The sequence below is a fragment of the Myotis nattereri genome, assembly GCF_964212035.1.
Source record: "Myotis nattereri genome assembly, chromosome: 9".
Lineage (NCBI taxonomy): Eukaryota > Metazoa > Chordata > Mammalia > Chiroptera > Vespertilionidae > Myotis > Myotis nattereri.
Genome location: NC_138084.1, coordinates 6705961 through 6722312, shown reverse-complemented (window position 1 = coordinate 6722312; position 16352 = coordinate 6705961). Strand labels below are relative to the sequence as shown.

At 58.7% G+C, this 16352-nt stretch overlaps 1 protein-coding gene across 1 annotated transcript; it reads left to right on the top strand.

The window, feature by feature from the left end:
- The first annotated feature begins 5386 nt into the window (after positions 1 to 5386).
- On the top strand, positions 5387 to 15925 carry UNC93B1 (unc-93 homolog B1, TLR signaling regulator). The gene is made up of 11 exons (XM_081099222.1): positions 5387 to 5547; positions 5693 to 5834; positions 6421 to 6574; positions 9100 to 9261; positions 9483 to 9615; positions 9871 to 9964; positions 10602 to 10726; positions 11229 to 11411; positions 11911 to 12184; positions 14051 to 14169; positions 15137 to 15925. The coding sequence occupies exons 1-11, from the start codon at positions 5455 to 5457 to the stop codon at positions 15476 to 15478; spliced, it is 1821 nt and encodes a 606-aa protein (XP_080955348.1). The 5' UTR covers positions 5387 to 5454; the 3' UTR covers positions 15479 to 15925.
- Positions 15926 to 16352: the final 427 nt, after the last annotated feature.

Genomic DNA, 16352 nt, shown 5'->3' with positions numbered 1-16352 from the left:
CCTGTCCCTTCTCCCCCTGAGCAGGCACGCCCCCCGGAGACCTTTACCCTTCCTTGTACAGCACTCAGCCACTCAGGGTGACCCACAATTGGCAGCTCGAAGCCCACCCACTGGGCCTGTGACTCCTCCCGCCCCGCCCCGCCCGGGGGTGTGCCCGACCCCGCCGTGCCCCCATGCCATGGCTCTCAGGCGCAACCTCTAGGGCAGCTCGGGGAGCTTGCTGGCCTCGTTCCAGCCGCCTGTCTCTCCCTCCCCCTCTAGGACTTCTGTGGGCTTGACCTCTTTCCGACGTGGTGACAACTAATAGTGTCCCCTGTCCGTCTCCCTCCACGAGAGCCACCCCCAGGTCTGCTCTGCCTCTAAGTGCTTCCCGTCCTCCGCCGCCTGCCTGTGCCCCTCCATCCTGGACAGCGTGCTTCTCCGCTTGCTCTGATGCTGCAGGTGCGGAAGAGTGTGGGGTGCGCCCAATACTTGAGGTGAAGGGGCTTCCCACACTCAAGCCCAGAGGAGACCAGGCTCCCAGCTGGGAGGATGCCCCGGGATCCTGCTTCATGGTGAGGGCCCTTCCCAGGCCTGTCCCTCCCTGGCTCGTCCTGGGTTCTCTGTTGGAGGAGGCAGAGACGTGGCTGCCAATCCAATGCACTTGGCTGAATCATTTCTTCCCTAGGGGCATCAGGCGGCGAAGTGGGCAGAGAGGGAAGGGTCCTTTACAGATCAGAGATGCTAGTCTGTACCCAGGCCCCAGGGCCCCTTTCCAATATGGGTTTAGAGGGGTGCCCTCCAGGGAGGAGCAAGGGGTCATTCTTCGTGTGTGTCTTCCTCACTCTCGTGCAGAGCCTATGGACCCGGCCTCCCAGCCTCTGCTCCATTAAGCCCACGCCCTGAGGACACACCACCCTCTCCCAGCCATCTTCCCTCCTGGATGCAACTCATGCGCCGGATGAATTCTACAGGACCGCATCCTCCAGGGCATCAAAGTCCGCTGCCCCCACATCAGCCCGTGGCCTCCTGTATCTCCTCACCCCTCCCCACCCGGCGCCACGGCCACGCCCTGGACTTTGTCATCACAGGTGTCCATTCTCTGACCATGCCGCCAGCCGCCTGGCCTCCCAGCACCCACTGCATCCCTGATCCCCGCCTCCTCCCTGCCCCGGACCTCGGGTCCTGCCCTCTCGCCCGCTCTTCCACGTGCCCCACCTCTAGGCGCCACTGGCATGAGTCCACCTGTGTTGCTTACCTATACCTGCACGTGGGCGTGGTCTGGGAAGGTTCCACCAGCTCTCAGCCTGAAGCCCCTGCAAACGCAGGCTCTCCACACCCCCAGCTCTCCGCCCTCCCAGCAAGGCTTCTGGGATAGGGACCTGCCAGCACTTCACTCGCCCATCCGTCCACCCACACTTACTGAGCACCTCCTAAGTGCCTGACACAAGCCTCTGCATGGGGGGCACAGGGTGAGCAGTCGCCTGGCGGACAGACAAACCACAGAAAAGCGGAAGAAAAGTCGTCTAAGCTCTTCTCCGAAATGGCTGGGCCAGTTTACAGCCCCAGGAGGTGCACAACAGTCCCCTTTCTTCTACCCCCAGGCCAGCCCTTGTTACCTCTTGTCTACTTGATGACGGCCATTCTGACAGGCGTGGGTCTATCTCACTGTGGTTTGATTTGCATTTCTCTGATGATTAGTGATGTTGAGGAGCACCTTTTCATTATCTGTTGGCCATTTGGATGTCTTCTTTGGAAAAAATGTCTGGTTAGTTCCTCTGCCCATTTTTTAATTGAATTGTTTGGGTGATTTTTTTTTTTTATTGAGTTGTTTGAGTTACTTATAAATTTTGGATATTAGCCTCTCATCTGACACATGGTTTGCAAATATTCTCTCCTACTCTGTGAGTTGCCTTTTTTATTTTATTTTTTAAGAGAGAGAGAGAGAGTGGAAGGGAGGAGGTGAGACAGAGAGAGAGAGAAACATGGATGTGAGAGACTTGATTGGTTTCCTCCAGGACACACAGGCCAGTACTGTGAGTGGAGCCCACAACCAAGGTTGCCACCGAGGTATGTGCCCTTGACCAGAATCGAACCCGCGACCCTTCCATCCACAGGCTGATGCTCTCTCCACTGAGCCAAGCCAGGTGGGCATCTTTGTATTTTTTAAAAATATTTTTTTGTTGATTTCAGAGAGGAAGGGAGAGGGAAAGATAGAGGCATCATTGATGAGAAAGAATCATTGATTGACTGCCTCCTGTACGCCCCCTACTGGGGGGTCAAGCCCAGAACCCAGGCATGTGCTCAGACCGGGAATGGAACCAAGATCTCCTGGTTCATAGGTTGACGCTGAACCACTGAGCCACACTGGCTGGGCTTGCCTTTGTGTTTCTATTGCTTCTTTTGCAGGGCAGAAGCTTTTACATTTGATGTGATTCCACTTGTTGGTTTTTTTTCTTCTGTTATTTGTGCTTTGGTGTCATATCAAAAATATCATTGCCAAGGCCAATGTGAAAAGGAATAAAGGAAATCTCATTTATTTTATTTTAAAATATATTTTATTGATTTTTTACAGAAAGGAAGGAAGAGGGAGAGAGAGTTAGAAACATCGATGAGAGAGAAGCATCGATCAGCTGCCTCCTGCACACCCCCAACTGGGGATGTGCCCAAGGTACATGCCCTTGACTGGAATCGAACCTGGGACCCTTCAGTCCGCAGGCTGACGCTCTATCCACTGAGCCAAACCGGTTAGGACTAAAGGAAACATTTAAAAGGGAGCTGGGTCCTGACTGGTTTGGCTCAGTGGATAGAGCGTCAGCCTGCGGACTGAAGGGTCCCAGGTTCGATTCCAGTCAAGGGCATGTACCTTGGTTGTGGGCACATCCCCAGTTGGGGGTGTGCAGGAGGCAGCTGATTGATGTGTCTACCTCTCTATCCCTCTCCCTTCCTCTCTGAAAAAATTTTAAAAAATAAAATAAAACAAAGAATTCTGCTCTATTTACAAAAAAATAAAAATAAAACGGAATTGGAAGCCCTGCTCTCATGCACTACCACTCACCACATCTTTCAGACTCCAACAGAAAGAAGCCTACCTTGCTACTCTAGTAGGAGGAGGGAAGGTTTTCTCCTTGCTTAGCAACAGACCTAGCCAATGAGAAACATCCATGAATCAGCCAATGGAAAGCTACTACACTTTAGAACTCCCAGTTTCTTCCAATGGACAGCCTATATAATAAAGAGGTAATATGCAAATTGACCCTCATGCCCTTGTGTTACAAGATGGCCACCCCTTGTCGTCACAAGATGGCCAGCAGGGGAGGGCAGTTGGGGGGGACCAGGCCTGCAGGGGAGGGCAATTGGGGGCGAATGGGTAGGCAGGAGAGCAGTTAGGTGTCAATCAGGCCAGCAGGGGAGCGGTTATGGGGTGATCAGGCTGGCAGGCAGAAGTGTTTAGGAGCCAGCAGTCCTGGATTGTGAGAGGGATGTCCTACTGCTGGTTTAGGCCCAATACCGCAGGGATTGGGGAAAAACCGACAGTCAGACATCCCCCGAGTGATCCCAGATTGGAGAGGACACAGGCTGGGCTGAGGGATAACCCACCCCAAGTGCACGAATTTCGTGCACTGGGCCTCTAGTCCTGTATAATAAAAGGCTAATATGCAAATAGACCGAACAGCAGAACAACCAGAACAACTGAACAATCGGTCACTATGATTGCACTGACCACCAGGGGGCGTGCGTGGAACATGGTGGGCGTCAGCTGCGGCAGGATGGTGGAGCAGGTAAGTGGGGGCACCAGACCAAGGTGGGGCGCCAGTTGCTGTCATCAGGGTGAGCCTCTGGTGGTAACTGAAAATTCTTTGCTCCTACGTGCCACGGCGCCACCTGGCGCTCACACCTGCTGCTGGCACCCAGCGCCGGCCCTGATCACTCAGCACTGTCAGTGGGTGTGAGCAGCAGCTGCCGGCCCCAATCGTCCCTCAGGGCTTCTCCACCTCCTCCTGCTCCTGAGAGGTGATTGGGGCAGCAGCCGCCACTCGCACCCACTGACGGTGCCAGCCCTGCTTGCACCTGCTACTGGCACCAACGCCAATCACTCCACATCATCAGCAGATGTGAGCGGGGCCAGCGCCATCAGCGTGTGGGAGCAGCAGTGGCGGGAACGGGGCTGCTGGCAGACAGGGGACCAGGGGCTGTTGCAGCAGGGGCTGAGACCCACCCCTGTGCCCACTGCAGCCTTGTGGCCCACAGTTCCTTCCAAGGTGCACAAATTCATGCACTGGGCCCCTACTTGTTTATAACAGCCCCTCCCAACTGACCCTTTTTCTCTACAAGTAACATTCCTCCTTTTTTCTCCAGACTTACCTACGGTTTGCCATGGCTAACATGTCCCGAACTGCAATTCCTCAGCCATTCCAAGTCCTCTGAATAAACCGTTACATATTTTGCTGGTAAAATAACTAGCTGTTTTATTTTTGAGATTGACACCAGTGTCAAAGAGCTTCTTCCCTACATTTTCTTCTAGGAATTTCGTGGTCTCGGGTCTTACATTTAAATCTACTCTATTTAGATTTAATTTTTGTAAGCGGTGTAAGACAGAGGTCCAATCTCATTTGCCTACGTGTGGTTATCCAGTTTTTCTAACACCATTTGTTGAAGAGACTACCCTGGGAAATGCATGGTTTAAAGATCTCCCCAAGTGTTTCTAACCAGGGAAACAGCCAGTGCGATGGAGGGTCCCCTCGGGTAAGGCTGCAGCCCTGGACCCAGTGGGGTGGATGTGGGGGCTCTGACCCCTCCTGCAGGGTGGTGATGGGGTCACCCCACTGTAGCCCAGCAGCCACCGCAATCACGGCCTCCGAGTGGCCCTGCCAGAGCTTCCACTTGCAGGTGCCCAAACGGAAGCTGGAGGTGCCCGGGGGGTGGCACAGGCTGCCCTGTCCTGTGGTAGGAGCCCTCTGGGGGGGGGGGGGGGCTGCGATGGGGGCTCTTTGCTGACCTGCAAACACACACTTTGGGGCCTGGAGGTGGGGCTAGGGATGACGTAGTAACATGGAGGGGAGCTTATCATGGGCCTCGCACTCTTCTAAAGCTTTGCTTTAACTCAATCCAGCAATAGCCCTAGGAAGTAGTGCCCAGCACCCCGTTTTACAGGTGAGGAAACTGAGGCACAGAGAAGTGGAGTTAATTCCCAAAGACACCAAGCCAGGAGGTGGCTGAGTGGGGATTTGAACCAGTATCTCACATGCTGAGACTGGGTCCTGGTCGCACATAGACACTCCCCTCTAACACACACACACACACACACACACACACACACACACACACACACACGCCTCCGCAGCTGTGCCGGGGCCACGCCTCCGCGGGTAGGAAGCGGGCGGGACGGGGGCAGGTCCCCGCCTCCGGGAGGAAGTGCCGGGCGCTGCTGGGACGCGGGGGCCGCCACCACCGGTCCTCGGGCGGGGACAGGCCATGGCCGAGCCGCCACTCTACCCGGTGGCGGGGGCCGCGGGGCCGCAGGGCGATGAGGACCGACTCGGGCTGCCCGACGGGTCCGGGGCCCCGGTGAGCGGGGACGGGACCGCGGCGGGGCGCGGGGCCCCGGGCGGGCCGGGTTCTCCGGGATGGGGCTGGGATGCAGCCCCGGGGCGGGCCGCGGTGGGGTGGGAGCCCGGGCGCCGTCCGTGCCAGCGCCGTGCCTGCCCCGCAGCTGGACGAGCTGGTGGGCGCGTACCCCAACTACAACGAGGAGGAGGAGGAGCGCCGCTACTACCGCCGCAAGCGCCTCGGGGTGCTCAAGAACGTGCTGGCGGCCAGCGCGGGCGGCATGCTCACCTACGCAGTCTACCTGGGTGTGTACCTGCCCTGCCCTGCCCCTGCCCTGCCCCTGCCCTGCCCCTGCCCTGCCCCTGCCCCGCCCCTGCCCCTGCCCCTGCCCCTGCCCCTGCCCTGCCCCTGCCGGCCGGGGACCGCCTCCGGGCACTGGCGCCGGACCCCAGGGCTCCGCGACCCCCACCTCCCTGCCCTCCCGCCCGGACCCGGTCTGGGAAAGAGAAACCTTAGGGGCTTCGGTCTCCCTTCCTCTTTTCACTTCCCAGTCCGCTGCCTCGCAGCTGCAGTGGCCTCCCCTCCCCACGTGGGGGCGGGGCGAGACGGGGCGGTGTCTCCGGGCCCCATGGAGCCTAGGGGAACATGGGGACAAGGAGGGGGATCCAAGAGACCTGGGAGCGGGGGTAAGGGGGTTGGGGGGGTGGGAATAAAGTCGCTGACGCTGCAGGGCTGGTAGGACGCGTGGCCCAGCCTGGCTCCCGCTCTGTCCTCCATCCAGGCCCCGCCGGGTCGCAGGATGAGGGGACCCTTTGGTGAAAGTGTTCCAGCCTCTGCTTGCTCGGCGCGGCTGCCCCCAGCCAGGCCGCCCCTGCAGCCCCCTGTCTCTAGGTCTCCTGCAGATGCAGCTGATCCTGCACTACGACGAGACCTACCGAGAGGTGAAGTATGGCAACATGGGGCTGCCCGACATCGACAGCAAGATGCTCATCGGCATCAACGTGACGCCCATCGCGGCCCTCCTCTACACACCTGTGCTCATCAGGTGCGCACTGCTGGCCCCAGAGGGCTGGGCTGTTACCCTGATCTTGCAGGGGCTGCCCTGGTGGACTTGGGAGTCAGGGAGTTGGGAGACTCCTTGCCTCCCTGGAGGGGCGGGAGAGAAGGGGTGAAGCCTGGATTTGGGGGAGGAAACAAGAGCTTTGCCCAGGACACACTGGGTTTCAAGCAACTGAAAGTCACTCAGCTCCTTCCCTCAGCTTGCCTGCGACCCATGTGGCATTGGCCGCATGCCCTTCCTCTGTGGCACCCACCCCTGGCCCAATCAGCTGTGGCTGGTGTGGAGGGACCTTTCTCACGGAAAGGGGGAAAGGGCGTGGCTGGGCAGGTGCCCCAGAAGGCCTGCTTTAGACTGAGCTTGGCGGCATCTGGCCCAGCCTCCGGCCACTACAAAAATCCCTCCACAAACACGTTACCCAACGGGCGGTAGGCCTGTGCTCAGACAGGCCAGAGATGTGGACAAATTAGATGGGTTTCAGTTCCCTTATCCTTAAAAAAGAATCTTTGTCACAATTGCACAAACAGCGTTAGAGTCATAATTGAAACCAGAAAAGGGAAAATCCACCCCCAAGCCCTCCAGGAAGCCGGCTGCCTTTGTTGTCCCCCTGTGTGGTGTGTGGATGGCATCCATGGCCTTGTCGCCAGAGCATCAGGGAGCCACGTTCACTTTCCTGCTTTTTTTCTTCTTCATTCCTCATTATTTTATTTTTAAATTTATCTTTATTGTTGAAAGTATTACAGACGTTCCTTCCTTTTTAAGTTGCTGTTTTTCCCCCATTGACTCCCTTCTCCCCATCCGCCCCTCCACGGCCTTCACCACACTGTGGTCTGTGTCCATGGGCTATGCATATAGGCATGTAAGTTCCCTGTTACTGTCCCTCCCCCACCCTCCACTCTGCTACCCCCACCCCACCTTCCCTCTGAAATTCATCAGCTTTGCTTTCTTTCTTTTCACTGCACACATCTTGGCCTGCCCCCTGCTTCCCAGGGGGCACTTTGCCATGATAGCATTGTCTGCAGAGTTGTGGACATCCAGCTTGGCTTAGAGTTGTACCTTGCAGCACCCTCTCCTTTAAAAAAAATAATATATATATATATATATATATATATATATATATATATATATATCGATGTTTCTAACTCTCTATCCCTCTCCTTTCCTCTCTGTAAAAAATCAATAAAATACATTTTTAAAAAAAGAAAAGAAACATTGATGAGAGAAACATCGATCAGCTGCCTCCTGCACACCCCCAATTGGTGATGTGCCCGCAACCAAGGTACATGCCCTTGTCTGGAATCTAACCTGGGACCCTTCAGTCTGCAGGCCAATGCTCTATCCACTAAGCCAAACCAGTTAGGGCTAATATATATATATTGATCTCAGAGTGGAAGGGAAAGGGAGAGAGAGATAGAAACATCAATGATGAGAATCATTGCTTGGCTGTTACTTGTATGCCCCCTACTGGGGACCAAGCCCATAACCCAGACATGTGCCCTGGCCAGGAATTGAACCATGACCTCCTGGATCATAGGTTGATGCTCAACCATTGAGCCACGCCGGTAGGGTACCCTCTCCTTTTTTGCACATTCACTTTGTGCTTTGTAGCTGTTTTCTGCATAAGATGAAAAAAGAAAGTTTCCAGGATAAATTCCCAGTAGGGCCCTTACTTAAGGTCACCAGCTTATGAAAGGCTATATGGCTCTGGAAACCCATCACTATTAAGAACAGCTGCCAGCTCATCTCATTTCCCATGTGCTGGGCGCTTTTATAAATGTTACCTCATTCCTTACCATTTGAGGTAGATGCTCTAAGCTTAGACACGGAGAAGCCAAGAGATTGGACAGCTTGCCCAAGTCCCACAGGCAGCCCGTGGCAGACGGAAGGTTTGCTCCTTGCCCAAACTACCAGGCTGATTTCCCACTGGCTGTGTGAACCAGGGCCCTGTACTAGAAGAGAAAGTAATTGTATCGGAAAAACAGGGTCTCTTCACTTTGAGCTGCCTGGAAACCAAAGGGAACTAGTGAGCACACACACTCAACAAACAAAGATCTCAGGGGCGGTTTTCAGCCTGGGCAGCCTCCATGCCCTGAATAGGCCCTTAGCTGTTGCTTGTCAAGCCCCTTCGAACCCGTGTGACATTGTCTCAGAGCCACTGAGGAGGAGCCTTCCTGATGACCGCACGGCCGGCCGGAGCAGCGGCCGGGAGGAAGGGATACGAAGGTGCTGGCCGGCACTGGAGCCTCCCCCTGTCTCTGCTCCTCCGTTTCCTTGAGCCAGGCTGGGTCCAGGCCCTTGGCCATGTGCCTGGGCCCTGCAGTCCCAGCACATGAGTGAGGAAAAGGGGGTTGGTGAGTCAGCCCAGGACTCACACGAGGGAGTCCTTGATTCCAAGGCCAGGGGTGTCTCCCCACCTCACACAGCCTCATGAACGGAGAGTTGTGGGCACTCCGGTATCGGCCCTGGCAGTCCCCATCAGCCCGTGATACCAGCATCTCTCTCAATGCCCGTAGGTTTTTTGGCACCAAGTGGATGATGTTCCTGGGCGTGGGCATCTATGCCCTCTTCGTCTCCACCAACTACTGGGAACGCTACTACACACTTGTGCCCTCCGCCGTGGCCCTGGGCATGGCCATCGTGCCTCTTTGGGCCTCCATGGGCAACTACATCACCAGGTGAGCCTGGTGGACAACAGGGTGGGAAGCTGGGGACCTGGCTGACCTCTGCTGCATTGCCAACCGTGGCCAGAGGACCTGGGATTGGCCCTTCCGCCCCCTGGGCCTCAGTTCCCCCATCCATAAGATGCGGGGGCTGGCCAGCCCACAGCTCTGGGTGCAGGAAGCAGAGGTGTCTGGCAGAGGTTGGGCTGGGGAAAGCCTTCTCCTTTGTGGTCCAGGATGGCCCAGAAGTACTACGAGTACTCCCACTACAAGGAGCGGGACGAGCAGGGCCCGCAGCAGCGCCCGCCGCGGGGCTCCCACGCGCCCTACCTCCTAGTCTTCCAAACCATCTTCTATAGCTTCTTCCATGTGAGTGCCACACACGGGGCCCTGGGGGGTATTCTAGCCCGAGAGCCCACACACTGGAACCCATTCCAGGCTTGTCAGCCTTCTAGTCCCCCTGCTTGCTTACCCCAAGTGATTAAAACCTCATTCCCTGGCTGTCCACAGTGTTGACCAGGGGGAAGGCCTCTGGCATTGGACTATCTCCCTCTACCCAGAGGTGGGAGGGCTCCTGTCCCCCCAAGACCCCTCCCAGATCATGCCTGTGCCTCCTGCCCACAGCTGAGCTTCGCCTGCGCCCAACTGCCCATGATCTACTTCCTGAATCACTACCTGTATGACCTGAACCACACTCTGAGCAATGTGCACAGCTGCGGTTAGTCCTCGTGGGGATGGGGCCCCCAAGCCCTGCTCACCTCCCCCATTGAGTTATCCTGCAGACACTGGGCCCTCCAGGGCAGAGGATGCTCTCTCTCACAGGGTTCAGGGCTGTAATTCCGGGGTCCAAGGCCCTGTTAAAATATGTATTTAATCTGACCCAGCAAGGGGGGAGTGGGTGGGGGAGGGGGATGTATCAGGGAAGGCTGCCTGGGGGAGGTGCCATCTGGGATCAAGCTGCCTATGGGATCTCTCTTGGGGTCAAGTCCTATCCTCAGAGCTCAATCAGTGCAAGGTGAATGTATAGATGTGGGGATGCACTGGCGCCGGACCCCCAACCCTAGCCTCTGTGCAATAGGATGGGAAGGGGGATGGGGTGGGAAGGGGAATGGAGGAAGGTGTTCCTTTCCTTGGAGTGTGTTCAGCCCTAGTGACCCTCACATCCAAACTGCCCTCCAAGGAACCCTGCCTTTGCATGCGTTGCCCTGGCCCGTCCCCTTTAACCCCCCGCTCCCGCCCACCCGCCCGTCCCCTTAGCTCCCCTCCCGCCCACCGGCCTGGCTGCATTTCTCTGTGATTGAGTTGAGAGGATACCCTACTTCCTGCCTCACAGTGCTCGCACCATCGCTTCGCAGGTACCAACAGCCAGGGCATCCTCAGCGGCTTCAACAAGACGGTCCTCAAGTCGCTGCCGCGGAGCCGAAACCTCATTGTGGTGGAGAGCGTGCTCATGGCCGTGGCCTTCGTGGCCATGCTGCTGGTGCGGCCCAGGACGGCGGGGGGGGGGGGGGGGGGGGGATGGGGCGGAGTCACTGACGTCTGGGCGCATAAGGGTGCCGTCTGGGCGGGGGCTGGCTCCTGGGCAGGCTGCGGCCTGGAGGCGTGGTCTGCGTGGGGAGCCAGGGCTGAGTCCGGGGGAGTCGCCTCGCTGAGCCTTGGGGCAGTCGGGCAGGAAGATGCCTGTGGACTGAGACTGGAGTTGGAGGGGTACAGACTTGGTCTGGGGTTGAGGTGGAGACTGGGTTGGAGGGGACTGGCCTGGGCTGGGCTGGGGGTGGAAGGTGTGGCTGCAACCCGGGGGCTGCACTGGGGGCAGAATTGAGGCGTTGGGGGCGTGGCTCGGTGTGAGCTGGGCGGGGACGCGACGGGAGGCCTGTGGGTGTGTCTAGGGGCGGGGCCTTGTGCTGAGGGGCGGGGCGTGTGTCTGGGGGCGGGGCCTTTCCTGGCTGCCCGCCCCCTCACGGCGCGGGTCGGGTCCGCAGGTGCTGGGCTTGTGCGGGGCCGCCTACCGGCCCACGGAGGAGATCGACCTGCGCAGCGTGGGCTGGGGCAACATCTTCCAGCTGCCCTTCAAGCACGTGCGCGACTTCCGCTTGCGCCACCTCGTGCCCTTCTTCATCTACAGCGGCTTCGAGGTGCTCTTTGCCTGCACGGGCCTCGCGCTGGTAGGTACAGCCCGCGTAGATGGCGGTGGAATACAGTCTGTGTGGTTCCGTTCGAACCTCGGATAAACAGCGACTAAGTTTTGAATATAGGTCTAAGTATGTACAAATATGTCCCAATATTCCCCTCCCTCTTCCCTTCCTTTACTTCCCCTCAATCTTGGACAAATTATTTTAACCTCTCTGCGCCTGTCTCCTCCTCTGAGAAGTAAGTCTAGTAATGACCTTCGCTCCTGCTCCCGGAGGGGTTACATGATTGCGATAGGATAACACCCATAAAGTGTTTGGTTCCTTGTGGGGTGCAGCCTTGGTGCCTGGGAACAATGCCCAAGCATTTTCTCTGCTCCCCGCCCCCCCACCTTCCTAAGAGCCTCGAGCCTTGGAGGGAGTTAGCCCCAGGGTGGCCCAGAGAGGGCAGGGTGGACACCTCATGTGGGGAGGGTGAGAGCCTTGACCAGTTGACCTCACACGTTCACCGCCCCCGCCCCTCCCTCCCCCCCAGGGCTATGGCGTGTGCTCCGTGGGGCTGGAACGCCTGGCCTACCTCCTCGTGGCTTATAGCCTGGGCGCCTCCGCCTCCTCACTCCTGGGCCTGCTGGGGCTGTGGCTGCCGCGCCAGGTGCCTCTGCTGTCTGGGGCCGGACTGCACCTGCTGCTCACCATCAGCCTCTTTTTCTGGGCCCCCAAACCTCGGGTCCTGCAACACATCTGGATCCTCTATGTGGCAGCCATCCTCTGGGGTGTGGGCAGTGGCCTCAACAAGACCGGGCTCTCCAGTGAGTATAGCCATGGGCACTGGGATGGCTGGGTAACCCCTGCGGCTACCTTGGGGCAGTTGGGGGTAGCACATACATCCCAGGGCCAGACATGGGGTCCCATAGACACACGGGAGGTCTGTCATGGGGTCCTGTATACATGGCAGAGGTAACGGTGAATCCCTGTGGCCATTACAGGGGTGGAAAGAAGTTCTGTGGACATCGTAGGGACGGGTGGGGAGAATTGTGGGCACCCCGGGGGCTGGTGTGGGCGTCCTATGCCATGGACATCCAGTGGCTACCCCAGGGTGGGCATGGGGCCCTGTGGACATGAGGGGTAGTGTGACATCTATGGCTACTTGGGGTAGGATGGGCTCTGTGGAAACCTCTGAAGGGCAGTGTGAAAAACATCGTGGGTACACTCAGCTTTCATACCAGGGACAGCGCCCATTGGTCAGCGTTTTCATGACACTGGGAGCAGGTTCCGTGTCTGTGCCCTAGGAGCAGGGGAAGTGTGGGCGGCCCTGCCACACCCCAGGTGTAGATGTAGGCATGGCCTTTACAGAGAGGACCTGGGAGCCCGATGGCGCCCAGTGCTGGTCTGCAGAGTCCAGGCCCCAAGTCTGGGCTGCAGGGGTCGAGGCACCGGGAAGCGGGGCCCTGTTTGCAGAAAGGAGGCAGTGGACAGAGTTCAGCTCTGTGATGATCTCTGCCCTCAGGTGGGCATATGCCATGACATGCAGTGGGCACACACAGCTCAGCCGCTGAGGCCCTCCACATTGGCATCTGTTCCAATGGGCCGTGCTGTTAACTGTTTTGAACGTTGCCCCTGGGGGTGTGGCATTGTGGAGGTCATGCGTTCTGCTCAGGTGACCCCAGCACTTACCATCAGAGAGAGAGAGAGAGAGAGAGAGGAGAGAGAGAGAGAGAGAGAGAGAGAGAGAGAGAGAGAGAGTGTGAGAGTGTCAGGGGGTGGAGCCCCACGCCCTGGACCACGCTCTCTTGGCTGTTTTGCTCAGGGGCAGCCAGCTTTGGGCAGCATCCAGCCTGGGTACCTTGGACCCATGTTATGGCTGGACTTGGGCCTGGTACCGACAGCTCTGCTTCCTGTCCCCTCTTTGTGGACCCTGGGACTCCACGTTCCTTCACAGCAGCCCCATGGGGTACAGTCACCCTGCAGGGCTTACAGTGGGGGTGTTCATGTCCAAGTGGCAGGTGAGAGTACGATTTGCCAGGTGCTGCGTGAGCTTCCTCACATCAAAGTCTCCCAGCATAAGTATAACATAGATGCCTGGTCTCATTTTCCAGATGGGAAAAGTGGCCCTGGAGAGCTGACTTCTCTAAGTCACCCATAGAGCCAGCGTCTGAATCCACATCTCTGTACAACTCTCTCACTTTACCGGCCTGAGCATAGAATCTGAGTCCCTGACTCCCTGTCCAGTTCTCCTGCCCACCCCGGGAGGATTCTTACGGAAATAGGTTCAAATCCCCCAGCTTCAGGTTTAATTTATAGAAAGCTGATTGCTGCAAGCAGGTTGCCTTCTCTGAGCCAGGGGTGAGGAGGAGAAGCAGTCCTGGCAGGCCTGGCTTTGAACGGCTGGGGTCTGAAAGGGGATGGGATGTGATTGCGCACAAACGTTTCCACTTTTCAAGTGCCGAGTGCCCCACCTGCATCCCATCTCATCTCCTTACGCGGCTCAGCTGCCCGGGAAGTGTAGTAACCAGCATATCCACTAGGGGGCAGGCCAGGACCGGTCTACAGCTTTCTAGGCTTTCCAGGCCTCGGGCTTGGACCCCGCACCGCCTAGGAGGGTCTCTGGTGGGTGACCAGGGCCCTGGGCCCTGGGTGACACTGCTCCCCTCCCTGCCCTGCCCTGTCGGCCACAGCACTGCTGGGCATCCTGTACGAGGACAAAGAGAGGCAGGACTTCATCTTCACCATCTACCACTGGTGGCAGGCAGTGGCCATCTTCGTTGTGTACCTGGGCTCCAGCCTGCCCATGAAGGTGAGGCTGAGTGGGCTGGGGGAGGGCCTCTGGGGCATTCGGCACCCACCATCCCCCAGCTCAGGCAACAGATCCCTTCCGAGTGCCCACCCTGGCCTCGTAGCCCCGGAAGGGCACCACTCACCAAGGGTTGGCCCCAAACCCAGCCTTCACGTGCTGCCTCACCTCCTGAGGGCCTCACTTTACCCCTGGCAGAGGGGTTCACAGTTTGCTCTTTGCCTGTGGGGCATCCCCGCTGCCTTGTGTGTCTCTGAGTAACCTGTTCACCAGGTGTCGGGCTCTGAGAGGGATGCTGAAGGTGCGTCTCCCTTTCTGGCCATGAGAACCCTGCTCCCACTCACCGGATGGGTCGGTTTAGCAGGTCCTTCCTGACCAGTATTTTTTTGTTTGTTTGTTTAATATTTTTATTGGTTTCAGAGAGGAAGGGAGAGGGAGAGAGAGATAGGAACATCCATGATGAGAGAGAATCATTGATTGGCGGCCTCCTGCACGCCGCACACTGGAGATGGAGCTGGCAACCGGGCATGTGCCCTTGACCGAAATTGAACCTGGGACCCTTCTGTCCGCAGGCTGAGGCTCTATCCATTGAGCCAAACCGGCTAGGGCCTGACCAGTATTTTAAAACATGAAACAGAATAGAAAGTGGCGGGGAGTATGTATGCAAGCCTGTAGGTACTGAGTTATGATGCAGAATTCTTTCTGACTGTGGCTTACAGTCAAAACCGTCTGACAAGCGTTACTTGTGGTCCCGGCGTGCAAGGGACAGAGTGACCTAAGCCCTGGCAAAGGGGGGCCAGGCCTGTAAAGAGCAGCTGGGATCTGAGTCCTGCTGGCAGGAGGGTGGGTGCTCAGGAAAGCGGTGGGCATGTGCCTATCCGGGCGGGCGAGGGACTGGGCAGGGAGGCGGGGCGCCGCCCGGGAGTCCCCAGCACCCCCCAGCACCCCTTCCCCTCCCCTGTGCGCCCAGGCTAAGCTGGCGGTGCTGCTGCTGACGCTGGTGGTGGCCACGCTCTCCTACTTGGCGATGGAGCAGAAGCTGCGGCGGGGCGTGGCCCCGCGCCAGCCCCGCATCCCGCGGCCCCAGCACAAGGTGCGCGGCTACCGCTACCTGGAGGAGGACAATTCCGATGAGAGCGACGCGGAGGGCGAGCGCGGCGGCGGCGGTGGCGGCGGCGGCGGCGGAGGCCGGGGGGACGGCGCGGAGGAGGAGCCGCTGCCCGCGGGGCCCGGCCCCGAACCAGCCGGCTTCTGCCGCCGGCCCTGCCCCTACGAACAGGCGCAGGGAGGCGACGGGCCAGAGGAGCAGTGAGGGGCACAGCCTCCCCCCGGCCTCGGTTGATCGCGTTTTTTTTGGGGGGGGGGAGGGGCTCTGATTCCTGCGCTATCTTCAGGAAGGACTCCAGCCCCCCTCCCAATGTTGGAAATACCCCCTCCCAGAACCGGGACCACTTGAGCTTGGGCTCGGCTCCTCAGCCTCCTCCTGGGTGGGGTGGGGCCAGCCGACCGCACCCCTTGAGGGGCCGCTCGCCATGACCCACTCCCCAGGCCGGCCGCCTCCCAGCACGTGCCCCAGCCCCAGCCCCAGAGCAGGGCCGGGGTCCCCTCGCCGCTCCCCTTCTCCCCTGTCCTACCCCAGTTCTCAGCTACAGGCCTGGGTGGAGCCTGTCTGCGCTTTGCTCATCCTATCCCCGTGGCCCACCAAGAGGCACGACTTTTTCTACAACATGAGCAATAAAGAGATTTTGTATTGTCCTGACCGGAAGTCTCAGGCCGTGGGGGAGTGTAGAGCTCCCAGGGTGTGAGTGGCTGACCCAGCTTCTGGGGCACTGTGGTCCGAGGGTTTGACTTCCCCCAGGTGGGGAAGGTCTCCTAGGCCCCGCCCACCAGGTTGGCCCCTCTAGGCCCCGCCCACCAGGTTGGCCCCTCCAGGCCCCGCCCACCAGGTTGGCCCCTCCAGGCCCCGCCCACCAGGTTGGCCCCTCCAGGCCCCCCCCCAGGTTGGCCCTCTAGGCCCCGCCCACCAGGTTGGCCCCTCTAGGCCCCGCCCACCAGGTTGGCCCCTCTAGGCCCCGCCCGCCAGGTTGGCCCCTCTAGGCCCCGCCCGCCAGGTTGACCCCTCCAGGCCCCGCCCACCAGGTTGGCCCCTCCAGGCCCCCCCCACCAGGTTGGCCCTCTAGGCCCCG